We start from the raw sequence: 24,006 nt of genomic DNA, 5'->3' as shown, positions 1-24,006 counted from the left end.
AATCATGTATTCTGTCATTGTGTTACTTATGGATGGAATTACAGTGAAAATAAATTACTCCCCTTCTTGCTGACCCGACTTTGAGAACTGCTGTGCTAGAGGACTGGACTGAGGTTCTGTGCAGGCAAGATAGGACAGTATAGAGGCAGACAGGAAACAAAGAGAGAGAGAGAGGGTGCAACACAGGTCCTTATCCGGAGGTCTGCACCTTTTACCGTTTGTCTAGAAACGACCAAATTAGGGGTGTTGGTAGGTGTATTTATGCTAAGCTAAGCTTCATCGCTGTACTTACAGACACGAAAGTGGTAAAGATCATCTCTTTTGATTCACAGAAAGAAAACTGTGTGTGCATTTCCCACAGTGCACTTAGGGAACATGAACAGATGGTAGTTGACTTGTGTCTACACGTGATCTGTTATCATATTATCTTTCTGTGCTGGAATCACACCGAGATTTTATTTGAGCTATCCCGCTCAGTGTGACACGCAGCGAAACCGAATACGTGAATATATCCTTGATCGAAGTTGGCAGCAGTAACCCTATGACGTGGATTTAGATTTCTAGTTCACCTGTGTAGCAACAGTAGATTTTAAGCTAGTTTAGATCACTTTATAGTAGAGCTGGACAATAAAACTATAATGATGCGATATTAATAATATTTTAATAATTTCAATAACAATATAACAAGTGTTAAATAAATATTCTACAAATGTTTGTTTTATTCAGTAGAATCATGCATATTGAGATGTTTATTTTGGAAAAGGGACTGAAAAAAGCTTTTACTTAATTTTACTCGTGCATATTTGTTGACAAAGATTTTATCATAATTGTTTTGAATGTTCTGCCTCAGATTTGTGAAGTGATCCACTGCATCAAGTTTAAACCACAATTAACCATCAGGGTTCTTCAACTTTCACTCAGGAGCAACAATCAGCCTTTAAACTTTAAAGAAATAATGATACTTACCGTGATATTATCGATATTGAAAGGTATGAACCTTTACAAAACGGCCCTACTTTGTAGTCTTCTTTACACAAGTTTCTTCAACTTAACACCCAACTCTCCTCACCGGCGTTGGAAACATGTAGGAGAAAACGCAAGTCTGAGCTGACCAATCTCGCTGCTAATGTGGCATTTCCTCAGCAGCTGTGGGCCCGACTTGTAGGAGGCCATTAATGTAGGGGCCTTATTATGTGATGCATTTCCTGTTGAACCCAAGGTGCAAACTAAATGTTTTTTTAGTTAACGGAGAGCAAGGAGGCTTGATCTGGCGAGAAAGGCCGGGTTTTTGAAGGATTTCTACTGACTTCATTGTTGTGCCTGCCTCTGAGTTAAAGGGTCCATTTCACGGATGTTTCTGTGCCTCTCCACAGCCGTACGACAGCCTGCCCACCTCTCAGACCTGTTTCTTCCAGCTGCGTCTGCCTCCCTACTCCAGCCAGGCCGTCATGGCTGAGCGGCTGCGCTACGCCATCAACAACTGCCGCTCCATCGACATGGACAACTACATGCTCTCCCGTAACGTGGACAACGCAGAGGGCTCAGACACGGACTACTGATGCAGGCGTTTCCGCACATTACAGTCCCGGGAGCGACCGGGCACGGACCGTCTTATCTGAACGTCACACAAACCCAGAGATGCTTCGTCATCGATGCACCAGTTGTAGGGAACTCCTGAGCAGAAAGGCCACTTTTTAAATCCATTTTAATTTACTTTAAAACGGCACAGATTTTCATTTCTCCTTGTGGTTTATTAGCAGGTTTTTAAATTACACAAAAATCCACACGAGAAGTGCATTTAGTGTTAATTATTTTTCCCATTACTCCACATCCCATTTTCAGGGTTTCTGCATGGAGGTATGTTTATTTGTTTGGAGATGTGTATAGAATATTCAGGCAAGATGTTGGAGAATATTGTACATTGTGTAAAATGCTTCATTAGGAAAATGTTTTGCATAATATCCATATTTATTGTTTTCGTTGCCTATGCCGAGTTTCCCAAAGCATACGAAAAAAAACAAACAATAAATGCTGCATAACTGACCTGTTGTCTCTTTACTGAGGTTTGCTGTTTAAAACTGTTGGGGGGGGGGGGGAAGAAAGACAAACCTCCTGTCAGAAAGCAGACACCACATTTATTTCATAAGTACAAAATATCACAAAGGCCATCTGTTAGGGGGAGTAAATAAACGGTGGAAAAAAAAAAAACTATGTACATAAAAGAAAACCTCTCTACATCTCCAAGCTGTGAGTTCAAACTATCTGTTCTTGGCAAAAGAACTGTTGGTTAAAGGATAAGTTTGGATTGTACGGTCTTAATACTCGCATGTCATGTAGCTGTTAGGAATGTAAATCTTTCCAAAAATGTAATTCGAGACAGAATGAGAACAAACGCAAAACATCCAAGCAGCTTCGATCTGTCTACACAGGGGGCGTTCAGGCACAGTATTGAGCGTAGGTCACCTGTGTTTTGGCAGCGCTCAGTCATACACACAATCACTGCGGTAAAACTGAAGAAAAAAAAAATCTCTTTTGGTCACGGTAACAAGCCGTTACGCAGCCTGTGTGGACAGAAGGACTGTGAGACTGAAACACTGACTGTGGAGACGCCTTAAAGCTGAATTCTTTCCAATTAATTTGCAACCCACAACACGTAATTCTGAAGTGGTTTAACTACAGCGGACACCAATTTGTCGTTGCTGCAATTTTACGGCTTAAGTCAGCAAACTTTCACCACAATTTTTTTTAAAATGCTTCCACACACTTACTTCTCGGATGCTTTGGTGTCATGACTGTCTTAAAAGGACAGAGGATTTTAGGAACCAGCAGATCCAATATTTACTTTTCCCACATTTTAACAGAAGTTAGATTTTGGAATAATGGGGTACAAGTTCTGTGCAGCTTCAGCTAAAGCTAACGTGAAGCTTCAGCAGTCTTGAGTAAGCCAAACCAGCGTGGGATTCTTCCACGCTGGTTTGCTCTGCTGAGCTGCAGCGGAGGGATACTTCCTGGCAGCCACATGGAGATAATCTGCTGAAGACTGGAGCTGTATTGCCCAGTCTCTTCTATCACTTTCTGGCAAGTGAAACAGCCTACTGCATTTTATGGGTTGTATTGGCCATTTTAAAAGGTATTTCAAGAGGTAAAAAAGTACTAGGTGAGCTATAATCTGTCAAATATAACTCTTCTGAATGAAATCAACTAATTTCAGTGCAGAACAATAACAAAAGGCTTCAATCATTTTCTGTCAAGTGAAATACTGCATTTTATGAGTTGTATTGGCCATTTAAAGGTATTTTAACAGGTAAAAAAAAAAAAAAAAGAGTGGATTGGTTGGTAGGCCAACACAGCAAGTAAAATAATGCAGAGCCATAAGGATAATTACAAAATGGTCTTCATTTTATATCTAAGTTGGCAGTAAGTCATGTTAATAAACAAAGATATTACACACAGGCCTACCAAACATCAGTTTTCTGCGGACGATCACTTTTCGGCACGACACCGGGACAAAACACCAGCAATAAACCTTCACATGACTGCCAGGACGAAGATTCCCACTGGAGTTGCACTGCTTGTATCAGCTTCAGCTGAACTTAAGAATAAATTCCTGCACAGAACGAGGACTCATTACCAAGTCTGCCTTCCACCACCTCGAAAACATCTCCAGAGTTCGGCCGTCACTCTCCGACTCGCTCGTGTCACCTCTGCCCTGCCTTCATCACCTCCTGCTTGGACTACTGCAACGGTGTCCCGTCTGTGGTGGCCAGCAAGGTCCTGGACAGGCTGCAACGTGTCCAGAACTCTGCTCACTCTCACTAGGCCGTGGCAGCACATCACACCAATCCTCATTCAACTTCACTGGCTCCACCTACAAAACCCTCCTCACCTTAAGTCTCTCCATGCCACTGCCCCCCCAGTACCTACTGGACCCCCTCCCCGGCCCCTCGGGAACTCCATCCCCATAGAGATCTGAAACCTCTCTGGACACTTTGAAAAATCTACTAAAAACCCAGCTCTTTACCAAGGCATTCAATCCAGAATGGCCTTTTGTTGTTTGTTGTCTCTGTAGTTATGTGTAAAGCATCCTAGGGTCCTGTGAAAGGCGCTATAAAAATATAAGCTTATTATTATTATTAAAAACAGCTACGCTCTCAAAGTACACGTGAGTACTGCGATTTACTCCAAACACAGCTTTTAAATTCTAAATTTCCTCTGGGGTCCCTGTGATTGTTCTTTCACAACAATATTAAAATGTAAATGTTAGCAGGCAGTCGCCACTGCAGACCAAATATATTTAGTGTTTCTGGAAGTTCACCAGCCTGAAAGTCTCACATTGTTCTCTGCGGATCAAGGAAAAACAGTTGATAAAACCTTCTGAAACACCCAAGTAGCGCCGAGCACAAATTCAATTTATCCTTCAGTGAGTGTTTATATCATGAAATATTTTCATATTTGAAAAATATTCTTGATAACTGTGATACTGATTTTTGCCCTGAAGCTACAAGGGAGGCTGCTTTTCTCAGCTCCTGTAAAAGTCTGAAGTTGTGGAGATTTGCCGTGCAGGTCGTCTGTGTTGTGGTGTCAGCATGAGGTAGAGGAATCATTAAAAACAAAAAGAGAAGCAGATCACAAGTGCTCAGGTATGAAAATCAGAAGTCTCCACAACAAATGTCGTGCGCGTTCATTCATCTTTTGATCCATAAATAGAGTTCGTGTGTTCAGAAGAGCTCACGTGTTCACTCCTGTCTTGTGGCGAGGAAATAGATCTCAGTAACGATCTCCTCTGCCAACTTCTGCTTAACCTTTAAACTCATTAGAAGATGAAATCCATCCAACTCAAACAAATGTCAAGGGCCGTTTGCTCGCACAGTTAATCCGCCTGTACAGCGTCCTAAAAGTCAGCTGTCATCAAAACAACCGTCAGATCTGTGCAGTCGTTTTATCCAAGGCCCCCGTCTTTTATTTTTCCACTCGTCCTTGAAAACCTGGAATCTGAGTGAACTGCACGTCAGCTGTAGATTTAAAAAGAAAGATGTAGAAGACTTTGAAACATGCTTTTTTTTTTTTTTTTTTTTTTTTAAGGCCTTTTAGTATCTTCAGGCTCTGTGGAAGCCACGTGGGGCCTGAATGATGAGATCCTGTCCCACCCGGATCTGATCGTGAAGCGTCCTCCCTAAACTTCTCCGCTGGCGGCTACGACAACCAGCCTCCATCTCCCACAGTCCTGGGAGCGATGATGCTCTCTTTCGCCTGCAGGAGTCTCACCAGACACGGCGAGCTGATCTTGAAGGGCAGCGGCCCCCGGCTGAGACGAGGGTCAGCTCCGAGGCGGCGCAGGGGTCCCTTTGGTCGGTCGGTGCTGGAGGAGACCGTGTTGTCCTGGGTCACTTCCTGGCCGCAGCATGCGGGCAGAGGGGAGGCGGAGGGCTGGCCGAGCGTTGATTCGGGCATCTTCAGGGAGCAGATGGGCGACGTGTGAAGCCATTTGAGGCGGGTGGAGGAGTGACAGGATGCGAGAGGCGGCTCCAGAGAGGATGGAGGAGGGGAGGCGGTGTCGAGATGCTGCTGGAGAGAAAACGTGTCAGTATCACAACACTTTCTTATTTACTGATAAGCCATTTGCAGTAAGCTGTAGGTGAACACCGGAGAGCAAGTGTCCAAAAAAACTTCATGAATTAACACAGAACTTCTAAAACAGCAGCAAAACCAGCAGAAAGGTGATAAAGTGCTTTTACTAAAAATGCGTCATTGAGATTTTCACACCAGTTGGGGCCGATTTCATCGACCGAGGCGCTTGACAAATACAGGTAGAAACCAACGTGTGGACGAGATTCACATGTCAGAGGACAAGATGCGCTTTGACAGCAGAAAAATAAATAAAGTGATAGCGGCTGGCGCTGAAATAGATCTCAGGTCATGACAGCAACAGTTACTCACATGAGCACTTCCTCTTAAGTGATAGTGCCTACAAAATAAAAGCGCGAGAACATTTATTTATTTTTTTTGGAGCAATGCTTTACGTTGAGTTTATTGAGAGCTTTTACTTTGAGCAAACGTGTGATCGGATTCCCCTGAATTTCCTCAGGGAAATGAAAATAAGCGTCCATAGGTTTATGAATGCGGATCAAACGCCGGGACGCGCGCACACTGCAGCACACGCTTTATTGTGAGCATGTGCAGAAGTGTCCTTATAATCAATTTGTTTAACAAGGGAGGGAAAAAAAAGTTGTTGTGATCGATCTTACAACCCTCCCGCATTCAACTAAACCTGCACTCACTATGCAAGGGTTTGAAATAATTTGACTGTAACGGCTTGAAGAAGATTTGGCCCGATGCCAGACTTATTTGCCGACCCCTGCGCTAGACGGTTTCGTTTTGTCAGATAATCAAATGATAAAAACTACAAGAACTCTGTGATGAAGGCTGCAGCTTTCGCATTAATCTCAACAAAAGGTTTATTTTAAATTCTGTCCCTCCTGTGTTCAAACACAGGCGACTGTCCCAGATTCCACATTGCAAACTAACTCAAACTGGTTTAGAGTCTGTAATGTGTTCACACTGGTTCTTTTAGAGTGTGATGTTTTAGGACCCTACTGTCCCATAATGCATTGCACAAAGGAAATGGGGGGGAGCTGCTGTTAAAACTAATTGATGGAGGTGAATCTGCTCCAGGAAAATAACCAGAAGATATAAAACTAAAAACAAACAAAAAACCTTCAGGAGTTTGATTGATGCCCCACTAGTACAAAACACTAAAGTATTAAACTAAACTAGTACTAAACTTTAATTTTTGGTACATAACACACACACACACACATTACTAAAGCTGCAACTCTACTGACTGCTGCAGTAAATACAGAAAAGTCACAGTCTTTGGTTTGCAGCCTTCTTGGGTTGCAACAGGATATCTTTAAAAAAAAAAAAAAAACATATGAATTGATTCAGGACTTGGTCCAAGAACAATTTGTTTATTTTTGGGGATGATCTGAGACCATCAGGTCATGTTTAGCTAAAACTTTAAAAGTGAGAAAAGCAGAAATCTGACTCTCTGTTTGGTTTGCAGACGTTCTGTGAATCCGTCTCGGTTAAATGTGTTTTGGTGGATTTATTCATTGGGGAATCTGCGCATTCTTGTGTGCGAGGCCGCTCTGGTTTTCCCCTCATCATGTGACCTCTACTCTTCTTATGAAACGGAGCCTGTTGGAAATCATCGCCAGTAAAAATACATTAATACCTCCACTGTCCTCGTCCAGGACCCTGTTACATAACCTGCGTCTCACCGTCAGAGACCTGAGGTGGCCCGTAACCAGTAGATTAACTCAAGTGTTTTTATCTTAGGGCTGCAACTAATGACTATTTTCATTATTGATTGATCAGATTATTATTTTAATTAATCATCTATAACTTGTCTGCAAAAGTCCCTTTTTCCAAAACTCAAAAGAGGCTCATAGAAGAGAAAGAATACAGGAAATTATTCACATTTAAGAAGCTGGAACCAGTGACTTTTTGTGCTCCAATGATTAATCCATGCTGCTCTATCATTTTTAACATATTTACCTTTAGCTTCTTAGCCGGAGTGCCGTCGTCTGTGCAGGTCAGACCTGGTTTGATCCGAGGGAACCAGCTCTGGAGCATTTCCTCTATTTTCAGTAGGATGCTGAGGAAGCGTCCCCTACAGGAGAGAGAAACAACTGTTACGCTGTTCCTACCAGTGGTGGAATACAGACTGATCTACAGGTGGAGGTGAATGCAGGATTTAAGATACTTAAATCGGCTTTACAGTTGTTTTTTTGAGAAAGGAAATGCATTTAACACCATCGTTAGACCTCAAGGAGACTCACAAAGCAGTAACACTGAATGTTCCCTTTCTGGAAACTCCGCAGGAAATCTTAAAGTTAAAGTAGCAATGCTTGAGATGCACGATAATATCAGCACCTTGTCAGTAATGGCCGATAAAGGCATTATAATGAAATATCGTATCGACCCAAGTTTAACATTTCAGTCGATAAAATGACGTCTGCGGTTTGGAGATTGTCCAAAACTAAGCAAAGCTTTTTGCAATGACTGTTCAACATCAGCCAAATTGCATCCCTTCAACACTACAACTTTATTTTCCCCTTCATCCCGATTATTACGACACATTTGTGAAGAACAAAGAGAAACAGGCATCGGCAAAATACACGGTCCGCAGTAGTTAACTTATTTTGCCTCGTTTGACATTTTGATTTCATGTCTTCATCTGCCAGTTCCACCATCACGATAATAATATGTTAAGAGAGACTTGATGTCCTCTGCAAGGCGGGAAGAAATGCGTATTTTTATACATATAAAAATCGATAATATCAGATAACAGTAAAAATCAAATATCGTGCATCCCCAAGTAAAACCACAATGTAAAAATACTCCGTCCTGTAAAGTAAAATAACAGAAGAAAAAAGAACCTTTTACTGGTGTAGCTGGTTGAGGTGGAGCTACTTTTAACTTCTCTCTACACTGTTTGGAAGTTTCTCATGAATAACATTTTGTAAACAATTACATCCTGAAAACTTTATTTTCCTAAAACAAAATAAAAAACATCTGTGAGATTAAAGAGCTGTGTTCAATTTCATTTTGTTTAGAAGAAGTCTTAGAGGAGGTTTCTGAAAAACAATCGTGTTAAATCCAACTTGTCTGCACTGATGACGTCTCACTGTACTGTGTAGAAGAAAAACAGACTTCGGTTCTCGGTGCTGGCCAAAAATTCCCCCGTGAGCAGCCGTTAACCTGAGCTTCTACGGCAATTGAACTTTTTATGCGGTGTTTAGGATTAAAATGACTTTACAATGATGTATATTGTATAAACTCCCTCCTGTTCTGCTGGACCACCAATATGTCAGGGTCATTGGCAAGACACAACTAAGTATTTGATCCCATTTTAATTGTTACTGTTTTACGACAAACTGCGACTTTCTTGACGGACAAAATTAACTTTTAAATTGACAAACATCATGTGTGTAATTCAGGGCTCAAGTTGTCTCATGCCGTTGACCCATCGGCCGGAGGTGAGCGACTTAGGCTCTCTATATAAACGTAACTTGGAGCTAAAACTTTCAGATAAATGTCGTGGAGTGAAAAGTACAATATTTGCTTTTTAAAATGTATAAATTATCTTAAAATAGTATCTCAAAATGGTACGATAGTTGAGTAAATGTACTTGAGTACAACAAAGTGATGAATGTTACTTCTTACAGTGCTGGAAAAAGTACTACAGCGAAGAAGTCCTGCAATGAAAATCTTACTTAAAAAGTACAAAAAGTAAAAGTACTCATTATGCAGAACAATTTGTTTATTACTGGATTATAATTAATGATGCATTAATGTGTTCATCACTTTATATATTGCTGGATAACTTGTCAATTTCCCTCCGGGGATACCTTTAACCATTATAATACTTTGATTTATTTGTTGTTGTTTATATTTTGTATCAATGAACGAAAATTGATGAAGAAACAAGCAACTAAAGCCGTCAGATAAACGCAGTGGAATAAAAAGTACAACGTTAGCCCCTGAAATGCAGTAGAGCACAAGTACAAAGTAGAATTAGATGGAAATACTGGAGGTTTTAAGTACCTCAAAATTGTACAGCACTTGAGTAAATGTACTTTAGTGTCTGACTGTGACATTTGAACAGCGGAGGAGTTTTTGAGCTGCAGATTACAGAGTCAGAGACGCCCTCAGATGGCTCAGGGACGTCTCGCCAATGGCTGTTACATAAGCCTTACAAAGCCGCTGCCAACACATCGGGGCAGCGCCCTGCCGGTATCTGATTGGAGGAGGACGAGGGGGGACGAGGGGAGGGGGGAGGGGGGGGGTGTTGGGCAGCTGATCCGGGAGTATCTGCATTCCTGCCCGTCTGTGTGATGCACACGGCCACATACGAGCGTCACATGACGTGTGCGCAGGAAGAGAAGTAGAGCATGTTCAGGTCCACATGAGAAATGTGACTGTGACACAAACACACACAGGCTGCAGCCCACACGTGGCGGCCCTCGTTCCATTCACGGGCTATAAATAGAGCAGTAAGCCCCGGAGCGGCCCGTCAAGGCCCCGCCCACCGCTCGCAGCCATGAGTTAGAGTTATAAAATGGACTTCAGCACACACACACACACACTCTGACATCACACCGTGCACAGTTATAAATCCCAGCTTCATCAAAGTTATACCACGACTGCAACTACTAGTTATTTGCATCATCGATTAACCTGCTAATTATTTTCACAATTAATCTATTAACCGTTTAGCTGTGGGGGAATGAAACGCTTACTCAAGTACTTGTTCTTAAGTACAAGTACCTCACATCTCTACTTGAGTATTTCCTTTTTTTAATCCAGCTTTATATATATTTGTACTGCATCACATCTCAGGAGGCAAATTGTACTTTTTTACATTTTTCTGACAGCTTTAGAAAAAAAGAAAATGAAAATTAGGCGCCTTTTCATCAACTGGTTTGAAGCCAGAATAAACCAGGCTGCGCAAAGGGTAGTTACACATGGCTGTAATTGATAAGTAGTGTATGTTGCACCGGAAACAAAACCAGTCACATGGAGCTGAGCACTGGAGGACCAAGCGACCGTTTCAACTGGGCAAGCTGTGATTGTTCTGTCAGGTAGTATTGGCCAATCAAGTACTCTGATGGTATCGGCATCACTTTAAGGGAACTGGTTTTGGTACTGGTATCGTTAAATTTTCTCCCAGCCTTAGTAATGACGTGTCAGTGTTGTGTTTACAGCTCGTTTCCCAACAAAGTGGCCAAAAAGATCAGTTAATGCAGGTTTAACGAGATTCTAACAAACTATTGTAGGAATTCATAGGAGAGATGAAAGTATTGGAAAAGTTATTTCATGGAACAGATTTGGACGCTTGAAATTTCTTTCGTTTTTGTTTCTGGAGCATACAGTGTGTTTTTGTGAGTATTTGTTTTGAAAAAAATATTTCTTTCCTTATTTTCTCTCTCTGAAATGTTTTTGTTTGCATAACGTTGTGTACCGTTTGCTTTTATCTGCTGTAAATCTCACTAAAATGCTGATATTTATGTCACAATATGTCTTATTGCTGTACCTTGCAAACATTCACGTTTCATCCCTCACACATTTACAGAAACTGAAAATCATTTCTATTTGTGCGAGTTGAAGAAAACCCTCCCTGAATGAACGCAGCAGATATTTCTCACTTTGTTGCTGTAAATACTTTCAGCTAACTTGAATATTTGTGGCCTCTTCACTGCCAACAGCGCCGCGTTTTGTCTCCTGTGAAACACCGGAGCCTAAAAACAAACATCCAATTTGTTCTGGTGGTGGATGGCTGGAATATTTTCCCCCACACCGCAGGACGTCTTGTGTGTTAAATCTGACATTATTGGGACAGATCTGAAGCCACCTACGCTGCAGCGCCCCATGTGTGGTCCAGCTCTGTGTTTAAACATAGATGTTCGTTTCACAGCTTTACTGCGTCGAACTAGAAGAAACTGTGGAAACGTTCAGGATCTTTTTGTTAGAAAGCCAAACTGGTCTGTCTCTTAGCCAGCAAAAGGAAACCGCTGACCTGCTGTCTGTTCTGTTTTATAGACGATTAAAAGGAAGATTCCAACGTTCACTCCCACTTTACACAGCTGAGGTAGAAGAAGAGGCCGATACCGATTTTAACATGGAGGATTTTATTCCCATACATCAGCCTGTGTTAATACACCCTCAGAAGCTTTATTTGCACGATATTATATATAATAAAATGAATAAGGGAAGACAGACCGGTTGCTCAACAACTGATCCTACAGTGAAATATAGAACAAAACTCCTTCATTCAATTGTTCATTTTAAATCTCTGAAAATGTTTTGGTGACGTAAACGTTGTTTTTAACTTTGGCAGTTTGCTGCTTACTTTTCTACCATTTAAAGGTTCAGTGTGTAAGATTTAGTGGCATCTAGCTACGGTGGCTGACACAGGACAAATGTTGTCATCTGAGACCGCAGAGAGTAGCCAGTCAAGGATGATGTTCTTTAGGTATATTTATTAATTATTCTGCAGCACAGTCCATTGTAAACTGCACATTAGATCAAGTTTTCAAAGGCATTTTACAACATTACTTCTCTCAGTGATTACGGACCCTCGCCAAAACTGCCCGCCAAAACTAATATTTGTCCCGCTGTCAGATTACGGTGCTTTGATAGCAGCAAAAAAATAAAAAAATAAAAAAATATATTGACAGCGGTGCTGAAATAGATCTCAGTCATGAGAGCAACAGTTACCCACATAATCACTTCCTCTTTAGTGGTTTTGCCTACAAAATAAAAGCGCAAGAAGCTTGTTTACTGTAATTATTTAGAGTTCAACTGAGCTTTTACTTGAAAAATTCTGACCGACATTAAAAGAGTCTGTAGCTGCTTGACACGCCTCTCTTTTAAATATCGCAAATCGAATCGTAATCGCAATATCTGGCAGAAAATTTGCAATCAGATTTTTTCTCCCCAAATCGTTCAGCCCTAATTATTACCGGTATTATTTTGAAAGTCGTTGCTCACTGGCTCTGAATGCACATGCAGTCACAGGACGGGGGGGGGGGGGGGGGGGGGGGGGGGTTGTTAATCAGCCTGCTAATCAGCCACCCAAACCAGCAGCGGAGGGAGGCTTCAGCAGCTGGACGCAGCGTGTGGGAGAAGCAGATAAACAAAAGCAAGACAAGCGATCAAACGCCACAGCGAAGCAGATGCATGCTGGTTAGTGTTAGTCACTCTGACACGGACACAGACCGTTCCTGCTGCTCCCTGATAAAAGACAAATGTTTCTGCTGGTACATGTTCAGAAATAAAAAACAAACAAGAAAACTGGACTGATGGTAACTGGTTTGCCCCGGCGGTGTTAAATAGCTTCGTTTTTATATTTGATTACATTCATGTTTAAATTGAGATTTACAAGAAATATTTTATAGCTACTGTGTAAAAGGGAATACTGCTGGTAAAAAGCACCTTATTTGTTTAAAGTTTAAAGTGTGCAAACCACATGTTATTTCACTTTTGTGCACATATCTGTACATTTAAATTAAAAGTGCGCTTGTACTTTAGAATTCAATATTGTGCGTAACTATGTGATAAATCGCGATGTGATTAAAAATTGTAATTGTTGCCCAGCAGTAATATTTAATAGATTTTATATTTCTCAAATGTATCTACAAGTAAAATTGTACTTCAACAGAGTCCTTTCGACCTCCACAGGAGCTCAAACTTCCAAATTATTCTCAGTGCTATTTGTTTTAATCTGCACGGAGATCCGCAGTGATGCAGTAAACTGCGTCTGCACAGTCCTGATAGACCGTACTGAGCTGTAAATCACAGAAAAGTGTATTAAATGACCTTCGAATGTTTCCTGTGATTGTCAGACAAACAAAACTCCTCCCGGCTGAAATGAGCCCTTAAAAGTGAGGATGGCGGTCAGCTGGAAACATTTGTGTATTCAGCCTGTTTGAACTCGTGGGGAGTCACGTCTGTGACGTTACTGGAGGTCGTTCAAAGGGCAGGAGGAATGTGTGACGCATGAAAAGATATATACGTTTGTGTATAATTTGTCTTTTCAACGACACAATCACATTAAAATGTAAAAACAAAATCAGCTCTTTGTTACATTCGGAGCTCATTAAACCCGTTTTGGACTCAACAGTCTGAGATTAACGTTTCATTTTGTTTTCCATGTGGTGCAGGCGGCTGGATAAACTTCTAATTAATCATTTAACATGTTCTGATGTTTAATGAAATACAACAACTTTGACAGAACAATAAAGACATGAAGATATTTTCCATTATCAAACATTATTGGAAAAGTTCTTGATTGGCTGCAACTATTTAAGATTTAAAGATACGTTCCCCTGACTTTATTACAAGTTCTCAAAGTTTCCTCGTGCTCACTGTTTTTAAAACATAAGACAACTGGTAGACAAATGGCAGTTGATTTGAATTACGGAGATACTTAAAATCTGCTAATGTCTTTATTTCTTCAACATTTAAAGGGATATATAGTTAAACACGGTGGTCCGACCACGGACTGTATAAAAGAAGAGGACACAGCCGCCGTGACGTCACCAGTTGGTTTGAGCCTTGAGTTTGGCATTTTGGCCGCCGTCATCTTAACTTTTTGCATCCAGGCAGGTGCATCTGTAATTCACGTTAACTGGGATTTTAATTGGGATGCTAATTTTGGCTAACGACAAACCGGCTTAAAACAAAACGTACTTAACGTGGAAAAAAACAAAAAAAAGTGGTGCTGGTTAAATGCACAACGAGGATACGAGTCGCCTCTCTCCTGATTGACAGATCAGCAAGTTGTCAATCAGCTTGTAGCCCCGCCCTGAAGCCTCCCCTGCTTCCTGGTCTCTGTTCCTCTAAATGGGACCATAATTTACTAAATGAACATCATGCTGTGTTGAAGAAGACTTGAAACTAGCGACTGAGACCATAAACTCATCAGCAAAGTGTTTACTGAGGGAATAAATCAGCTGACGAGTAGAAACATTTTCTCACAGACTTCTATACAATCACACTTTACACAGTTTAAGGCGCTTCCACGTTGGCTTCACTTTTCAGATCTGGAGTTTCCCCGCTTGGGTCTGACCTACTTCTGCCGTGCTTATTTTATTTACCATGTTGCTTTGCCAACGTGTTTGATAAACCAAATCTACCCCTCAGCGACAGCTCACCGCCTGTCGCCTGTCATTTTCTGTGGCCCAACAGGTTAATTGGGTCTCCAACCCAACGTTAGTGAAAACGTTGTTATTGATGAGATATGAAAGAATAAAACATACATTTTAGAAGAATGAGATGGATACACTTGTATGTACGTGATGCAGGGTTTTCTCCTCGGAAATGATTGTAAACAAACATTGTGACTGATTCAGTCGTTTTCTTTGATGATGATGGCGTAAATGTTTTTCCTTTAAGTCTTTCAGAAACTGGAGGTAAATATTTGTTTGATTTGGGGCAGGGCTGAACGATTAATCGTTTTCAAACCCTACTCACCAATCAGAGCGGGCACAGGGCGTGTACATTTTACAACAACAAACGAAACTGGAGGAAAACGTGGGATAATGGCGCCAGCCGAACAGACACAGGAAGCGGCTGTGCTGCAGTTTTATCCGGCATCAACTCACTCTGAAGTGTTTCAGCAGCGGAGTGTTTAGCCTACACGTTGTTAACATGGTGTTAATTTGTCATTTTGTGTGCTTCAACTTCGGATAACAGCTCTCTGCGAGCTCCCTGCAGGCTAACGTTACATATCTAAAAGGAGCATTTCAGAATAAGAGCGTTTTGCCTGTCTGAGTTTGCAGACTTGTTCAGATTTTGCTCATTTTTTCCCAGTTGTCCTTGATTTGTGTGCTTCCACTATGGTTAAGTAGCTACGTAGTTAAATTGTTTCTTGTTTATTGTTGACGTACAATCGGGAGTCTGCAAAGGGTGTCTTATTTTGAAAATCGACCGGATTCTCTCTGCCGTTCTGTGGCCGACTTCCTGTCCGGTTCATCTGCTCTGTGCTGCTTGACGCGGCTTCCATCAAAAATAGACTGGCAGTGAATATCGAACTTTAGCAAAACTTCAATAAATAAAAACGCAAATCGAATCGTAATCGCAATATCTGGCAGAAAAATCGCAATTAGATTTCTTCCGCAAATCGTTGAGCCCTAATTTGGGGCTGACGGATTTGTATTACTGGCTCCACCTGTTCAGTCCTATTACTGCTCCGCACATACTGCTGTTAAATTAGAGGCCTTAATGTCACCATTGACCAAAAAACACCGGTTTTTTTGAGAGGCATTTTTCATCCATCTTACCAAAACTATTTCATCTTAGAAACGAAATGAATTAATCAGCCCGCTAATGGTTGCTAATTGAACATGTGGTCAGTATTTCGGTATCTGATCAGGACAGAAAAGAAAAAGAAAAAAGATTCTAGCATGCTGTTGTTTCTACGCAGCAGATGTTGAAGCTGCTGAAGTATTTCTAAAAAAAAGAGAAGGTATTTACCCCATGTTTGGATTCTGAAGGACCCCCATTATTCTCTGGATGCGGTCCATTGCGACGCTCTCCTGGAAACTGCTGAGACCTGCAGGAGAACAAAACGAGAGAAATGTGCAGTGAGCACGAGGAGAGGAGGCACGTGGCTCTACGGCTCTGAATCTGACCACGTTTCCAATTATGATGCCTTGACGACGTTAAACCGCAACCAACTGCAGCTGGACTCACTTTATCAGAACATCATTAGAGTCAGTTTACTTCCGTGTACCGCTGGGGGATAACTGTTCTCCTTTGTTTTCCAGGACCGAAAGCTACATGCTGTTCTGAAAACTGATGCAAATATGTTGGGGGAAAGTTTTAAAACCTGAGTGGATGCGTCCAATATTGCCCAGTGGCCATTCGCGGTATTCCAGTACAAACTTCCCCACAAGACAGGAAACCTCAAACTGCAAACAAGTCCAATAATAACTCTAATATTTGATCCATTATCAGAAATGATTAGAAAGGTTTTATATTTCAGTGCTTGCTGATGGTGGGCAGAGTTTCCACTTAATTAAAATAAACTTAAAAACAGTCTAAAAATTGTTCCGACACAGTTTTAAAATGAACCGAAAATATTTTTACTCCTCTCATAACAACATTACAGGCCTCTAACATCGTGTTTTGCGACACTGCTGTAAGCTCGCACGCTCACACACCTTGGCATCCGACTCGAGACAATCACTTTTCTTTTGAGGACACAACATCGTTTGAGAGCGTGTGAAGTCAAGACTCCTCAACCGTCACTCCAACCGGGGTGGTGAGAAACTTGGCTCATGACCGATGACCAGCTGACCACGTCGCTGCCGTCTCTGCGTCGTGCCGCTTTGCTCTATACAACATCAGTAAAATCAGGCGCTTCCTCTCTCAGTTCGCCACCCAGCTTCTGGTACAGGCCATGGTTATCTCTCTCGCCTCGACTACTGCAATGCAGCTCTTCCAGCTTGTGCGGTGAAACCCTTACAAATGTTTCAGAACGCAGCAGCGCGTCTGGTTTTTCATCAGCCCAAAAGGACTCATGTCGCTCCATTACTCAGTGACCTCCACTGGCTCAATCAAATTCAAGTCACTGATGCTGCATACAGAGTGACTACTGGGTCTGCACCATCTACCTAAACTCCATAATACAAACTTACGTTCCTTCTCGGCCGCTACGCTCCTCTAACGAACGCCGCCTGGCTCTGCCGTCCCTTCACACAAAGCAATCCCAGTCCCTGTTCTCATCTGTGACCCCACGATGGTGGAACGAGCTACCACACGCCATCAGAGCAGGGGCGTCCCTCTCTAACTTCAAGAAGCTCTTGAAAACTCATCTCTTGAAAACTCATCTCTTGAAAACTCATCTCTTGAAAACTCATCTTTTCTGAGAACACTTCCTCTTATAACAACTCTAACTCCTAACCTCTAACATGCACTTCCTGTGCTCTTCTTCTTCTATCCCCTACAATGATCTTGTTTTGATTGCACTTTTTGTTAACTCTTACTTCCTTCCCTCGGTATTTACCCCATTGATGTGATTTGTACTGTGAGCTCTTACTAGTATGTATTGTCAGTTGCAGATCTGTAGTTGATGCTCTGTTGATGCTTGTATGTTCCTCAAATCTTAGTCGCTTTAGATAAAAGTTACTGCCAAATGAGTAAATGTAGTTTACCTTCATAGAGAACCAGAAAATATTCACGTTTAAGAAGCTGGAATCAGAGAATTCTTTAAAAAAAAAACTACTTAAACCGATAAATCAATAATGAAAATAGATTAAGATTAATTTAATAGTAATTTGGTCGCTGCAGCTCTAATCATCAGGTCATCTTTCCAATAGTTTGTTTTATACTTCACAAGTCTTAAAACTGACATTCAATGATAAATAATATCCAAATGATAAAACAGTTATTTCTCATGTAACAACTACAAGTAAATAAAGATTTACTACAAAAACCAAAGACTGTATTTTGAGGTAAACGTAGAAACAACAATATTTACTGATTAGAAATTGGTTAATTGAGCAGTACAGCTGCTGGCGAGCTGCAGACTCTTGGTCTTATTTATGACTTGATACTGCAGAGGTTTAATTTCAAAATATATCCATAGACTGAAGGTTGGATCGGGTTTTTTATATTATTGGAGGACATTTAATTGAGAAAATATTTTGGTCCCTTATGGGATACATGTTGCTTTGTGGTTTGAGAGCATCAATTCAAGCCTCCACAAAAACAAACTGGTGCCAGACTTCATTTCAACTGCACCGTTTGAACAGCCGTTCTTCAGCCCATATCTCGCCTGAATTGTGTGCACAATCGAGCGTCTTTGATCCAGGCTTTCATCTCTGAAGCAGTTGTAGTTTAAAAGGATGTTAAATGACTCGTGAGGCCTTTGATCCTTTTATTTTTTTGGTTCCATTGCTGTAATTTTCAATGTGCACTCTGCATCCCTGAGTCTTTTATCGTGGACATTCAGCTTGAATTATTTCTAAATGATGTATTTATTGAGAAAATAAGATTTTGTAATTGGGAATCAAAAAGGAATGCAACACTATAATTTAGTATAAACCGGCTTTCTAATGAATGCTGCATTTTAATATAGAGATATTTTATAACCAGAAAATTTATATTAAAAAGGGATTAGACACTTACGCTCAGAGTACCTGCCTGATCTCAGGCCCCGCAGGATGGACGACAGAGGCTGGATGTAGCACTGCAGCTCCATGCACTGTGGAACAGAAAACCAAGTTAGCATGAAAAGTGCTTTCTAATATCCACTTAAGTGAACCGTCGACAGCAGAGCGCTGCTTATTGCTTTCCTAAAACTGAACACAGGATTGTTACGTAATCACCCAGACAGTTAATTTAAGGAGTGTCTTGCGTGAGGCCTCGAGCCAACAGTGTGTATTGCTGCACATGATTCACAGCTTATCTGGATTTCTTCAATAGCTCATTTTGTTGAGGGCGTATTGATTTGCGGCTAAGTGACTGCCAACCCATTTAGAAAGCGCTCCCATTTGATGCCATTAGTTCTGTGTTAACACTGAAGGTAAAATGTCCACAGCCCCTTCAATAAGAGGCTGCCATTAACAGCTGATAGAAGCTAATGGAGAAACTGATAGCAATCGACCCCCCCCCCTCCACCGCCATGAAAACTGGCACTATCAGATCCTCTTACACTGTTTTCTATCACCGCCCTGCAGCTACTCACTTTTAGGGTGAACCCACTTTCCTTCTGCTTCTTACGTTTCTGTTACTGATTTCCAAGAATACATTTTTGACACCCGCCAGGCAGGCAGGAGCTCGTGGCCTTCAGCAGTGAGGAGCGATGGAAGATGTGAGAGCTTTCAGAATCGAGGAAAGTTGTGACCCTTTAGTCAAAGTGTGAATCATATTGTAGCTGCATTGCATTCTGGTAATATAACTGCTTCCTGTGCGAGACACTATATGGCCATAAGTACGTGGACACCCCTGTTCACATATTTTTGCATGCTCGGGGTGTCTAGATTGGCGCCTTCACTTTCAATCCACTGAAATGTTTATGCTACAGCGCACAATATACCGTTTCACCGACCTCATTGCAAGGTGCCCATTCGCTATACTCACAACGCAAGACGTGCAATGTCAAGCGATTCAAATGAACTCAAAAACGCCTCAACTGCCAAAAACTGATGAAACATAATTTACTCCAATTTTAAGGTTCTTTGATACACAAAGTTTGTTGCTAGTGAGTGACAGGCAGGCTCTGCATGCACATCGAACCACCAGCCACAAGACTGTTCTTGTTCAGTTTATCAAACAACCAAAGCAGGCCCAGGCAATGAGTGAGGAACTGGAGAAAACCACTGAAACAGTGGATTTGGTGGCAAAAAGAAAATCGACTACTGCAAAAAACTCTGGTGCGCTGGTGTGTAACTGCTGGATGGTTGGCAGTAAAAACAAAAAAGTCTTTATTTTTATTTCCCTGCAAAATCACCTCAATAATTCTAGGATGCTCAATAATTTTCTAATAGAGAAAATTAAGTCATGTATTTTTTCATATCGTAATAAATATTGCGGAAAAGAAAAATATTACAATGTCAGTTTTTTCCATTATCGCGCAACCTTACGTACAATAATATTTTAGACAATAGAGTGTTTCTACTAGGGCTGGGCGATACGGCCAAAAATGTTATCGCGATAAAAACATTTCCTATCATTCGATATCGATAATTATCACGATAAATGTTAAATAATCATTTCTTTCAAGTTTAAAGGCAGATTTTTGCTCCCGACTGAAAATTGAAGAAACCAGATGGTTTATTGTGTGGTTAAACTTTTCTTTATGGTCAGAATGGAACAAACACTTGATGCCAAACAGTGAATCACTTAACAAGTCTGAGGGAGAACATTCAAAACTATTGTGAGAAAAAACAACATGTGATTAGTAAATCTTTTTTCAGTCACTTTTCCTCAACAAAATGAATATTTTAATAGAAAAATTAAGTGCAAATTTGTTTGTGATTCAAATGAATTAAACCAAATATTTATTGACGATATTTTGAACATTTATTATATTGAGGAAAATTATATTGCGATAATTATCAGTACTGTTTTATTGCCCTGCCCTAGTTTCTAACTTTGGGGCAAGAGTCTGATCTTAAGTTCGAGTGCTACGGTGTCACTAGCTGGTTTCACACTCAACTCCCCACTTTAAAGTGTTTCAAGTAGAGCAACAGTGCGTTTTACTGTTCATTCATTAATTGTCTTATTTCCTCTTTTTAAGTAAAGCATCTGAAATACTTTTTCATCACTGGTAGTCAGGTCCCAAAATCTGGTGGAGCCTGTTAATAGCAACAGACTGATGCCCATGGACTGTCCACATACTTTTGGCCATGTAATGTAGCTAGAAAGCGGATACAGAAAGCAGCATTAACTCTTTGATCCTGGGAGATCGACACCAAAACCGATTTAGATCCCTGAAACATTTAACACATAATTCCATGTAACCTTCATGGCAGATATCTGATTTGAGCAGTTTCCTGCAGGAATAAGGTTAAATCACCAGAAGATTACGCCCCTCTGTGTTATCATGCGTACAAGCAGTATGACTTCACATGAGAAAACCTCTCACCTTCTGCGAGAACAGTTCGTTTTCAGTGTGTGCTCGAGGCTTTTCACAGAGTCCGTCCAAACCAGCGCAGTGTGCTCTCTTCCTGCTCGACTGATGCTTGGACTCCACAGAAAGCGTCTGCTGCGTATAAACACAGGTAAATCCCCAAACTGGACTGACTGCCGGGGCCTGCAGGGCGGCTGCGGAGCCAGCATCGACCCCACAGCAGTCGCTCCTGCTCCTCCTCCGGGTCGCTTCACGGTGGAAGCAGCTTGAAGGAGATTCCCTTAAAGAGGAAGAGGATGATGATGGTGATACCGGCGGCTCCTCCGTGAGCTGAGGACTTAATCTCTTTGGGCTGTCAAAGTCGTCCTCGTCGCTGGCGAGCCAGTCAATGGAGTAATCGGAGTCTGAGGTCGACATTGTGGAGTTAAACTCTCTCAGCCAGCAGAGAGCATCACAGACCTGCCGCACAGACAAACGGCACGTCAAAATGCTGTGATAGAGATATATTTTTAATGTGCGTGACCTTCTGGCTGCTCAGTCAGCAAGTCACAAAACTTTATTTTAATCTAGTGGAGACACCAAATATGTCCAGCTGGAACAAGCTGATGCAGAACATAAATTATACTGTCACAGGGTGGAATAAGCTGATTTTAACTACCTCAAAAGCCACTTAAGGGGAAATAAAAGGATGGGACATCAAACGTTTAAGGGGTTAAACAACATGCATTAAGAAGCTGCTGGCACACTGAGTCTCACTCAAAGTCATAATAAATATTTGGACAGTTAAACACATGGATCTAAATATAATGGGTCTCATTCATGACCTCTATCAGGAAACTGATAAGAGGACAAGCTGCATTCCTACGTTCCTGGTGGAGAGAGGATAGCTGTGTCTACTAGTACCGTGAAAGGTTTTAATAACAAATCAGTTCTTTAGGCTGACTCTGAACTCACTATCTTAAAATGTGAAAAAAGTAGTGCTGAAACCTTCAAACAGCGATTAATTGATTATCCAGATAAACGCAGACATATTTTCTTTAGATTCATGATCTCAAATGTCGTCAATTTCTCCTTTTTATATATATATATAAAAATTGTTTGTTTTCACACTGTTGGACCTCACTTTGATCTCCAGGCATCTTTCAAGATTTTACTGACATTTGTTTGGACTGAACTATGATAAATAATAAAAATAAATCGTCAGGTGATGAAAATGTTTTGCTGATTTTGTTGAACACCTTCAAAAAACAAATAAATGAAACAACATTTAGGGATTTAGTATTTCTCCAGCAGAATTACACTCCAGGCAGTCAGGCTAGAGATAACCATTACTTTCACTGTCAATTAATCTGCTGACTACCTGCTTAATTATTTTACCTTTAATGGATTAATCACATCTTTAAACACCTTGTTTTGTCCAACCAAAATCCAAAAGATGTTTCGTTTGCTAGGATCAAAAACCAGAAAGTGTGAAATCTGAGTAGTTTGTACCAGTGGATTATTTTTATTTATGCTTTAAGAAGAAAACTTGCTTAAAATGTTTGCAGGCTATAATTTAAATCATTAAGCATCTTTGTACAGTTAATAATTAAAATGTGTCAAAAAATAAAATAAAATAAAACCACCACTAGGATTAACAAGGTTCTTGAGTCTTTTGGTGGCTTGACAAAACAATCTGGAGTCATTTTGACCCATTTTTGATTTTTATTAAATCCCAGCCACAGGTCTGAACTAATGTTTAAATTCCCAGTTTCGCCAGTACACGAGGCTGAATCCTGCACACTGCAGCGCGGCTGGAGTGACTGAACGTACAGGCCAGTAGATTAAATAACGCTCCTCTGCCGCTTCTAAATGGGCAGGTCAACATTATGTAAGAAAAAGCATCCAAACACATGGACCTGTCAGTTCACACGCACAACGCACCGCTGATCCAAGTGACCAGGACAGATTTATACTAGTCTGCTGAAATGCACCAAGCACAGTATATTTAAATCAAGCAATAATAAATTAATTGCTGCGGGAACTTCGCCGCTACAAATGTAACCAGCAGAGGACATTTTCTTTTCCTCCTCCTCCTTTTTTTTTTTTTTTTTACAACCATAGAAATGAACCTGACCTGTATGTGCAGCACGCGGTGCAGCTCTGCGCAAACATCAACTCCAAAAATCCGGCTTTTAACGTCGCACAGCAGCGTCTCTCCTCATCGCAATCATACAAGCTTCTGAATCCAGGTGAGTTGTGAGGAGTGAAAACAGGACAGGCGGGTTGCGTGAGCAGCAGACCGTCACTTACCAGAAGTGAACCGTGCGTTTCCCGTCCGGCTCGATGAGTTGAGGACGAGCAGCAGCCGCGTGTGCGTGCGTGCGCGCGCGGCGTGTGTGTCTGGCGGACCGAGCTGGCTGATGACGAAGGGCTGAAACCATAAACCATGAAACCAGCAGACGCAGGAAGGAAGGCGCGCGGGCAGGAGTCCCATCCAGCCCGTGCAGCCTCTCCCCGGGCAACGTGTCCGAGAGGGGCGGGGCGCCGTGCAGCCTCTCCTCTCCGCCGGTCTGGAGCTCCTGCCCGACAAACCGCGCGCGCAGGACGCAGGTCTTGCAACACGCGGACATTAATGTGGAAAAATAAATAAAAGAGGGGAACACGCAAAAGTACGCACGTGATCAGGCGGTGACGAAACACCGTAGCGCGTCACCGCCTGTGTTCCTTCAATTAAGCGCTCCCATTGGATCAGAGCTGAGCTGAAGCACGTGACGAGCGAAAACGGCTAATTAATGCTGCGTTAAAGGACTTCCTGGAAGTTTATTATTAGAAGTGGGGAATACTTGTGACACAGGTAGAAGTCAAACATCATATTCACA

At 41.5% G+C, this 24,006-nt stretch overlaps 2 protein-coding genes across 2 annotated transcripts in view; one reads left to right on the top strand and one right to left on the bottom strand.

The window, feature by feature from the left end:
- The window catches only part of herc1 (HECT and RLD domain containing E3 ubiquitin protein ligase family member 1), a 78,813-nt gene extending 76,770 nt beyond the window's left edge, over nucleotides 1-2,043 (top strand). The window contains 1 exon segment of the mRNA XM_038701101.1: nucleotides 1,374-2,043. Coding sequence (XP_038557029.1) covers nucleotides 1,374-1,559 — 186 coding nt within the window. The 3' untranslated portion in view covers nucleotides 1,560-2,043.
- Nucleotides 2,044-2,113: 70 nt separating this feature from the next.
- Nucleotides 2,114-23,763, bottom strand: LOC119890071 (circadian-associated transcriptional repressor-like). Its single transcript, XM_038701100.1, has 6 exons — nucleotides 23,438-23,763; nucleotides 21,161-21,604; nucleotides 18,700-18,775; nucleotides 16,042-16,120; nucleotides 7,558-7,672; nucleotides 2,114-5,565 (listed from the first exon to the last, which is right to left on the bottom strand). The coding sequence occupies exons 1-6, from the start codon at nucleotides 23,573-23,575 to the stop codon at nucleotides 5,194-5,196; spliced, it is 1,224 nt and encodes a 407-aa protein (XP_038557028.1). The 5' UTR covers nucleotides 23,576-23,763; the 3' UTR covers nucleotides 2,114-5,193.
- Nucleotides 23,764-24,006: the final 243 nt, after the last annotated feature.

This window comes from Micropterus salmoides, unplaced genomic scaffold (genome assembly GCF_014851395.1).
Source record: "Micropterus salmoides isolate LMB-PRFRI ecotype aquatic unplaced genomic scaffold, ASM1485139v1 Ms_hic_scaffold_6, whole genome shotgun sequence".
Classification (NCBI taxonomy): domain Eukaryota; kingdom Metazoa; phylum Chordata; class Actinopteri; order Centrarchiformes; family Centrarchidae; genus Micropterus; species Micropterus salmoides.
This window is presented reverse-complemented; position numbering and strand designations above follow the sequence as displayed.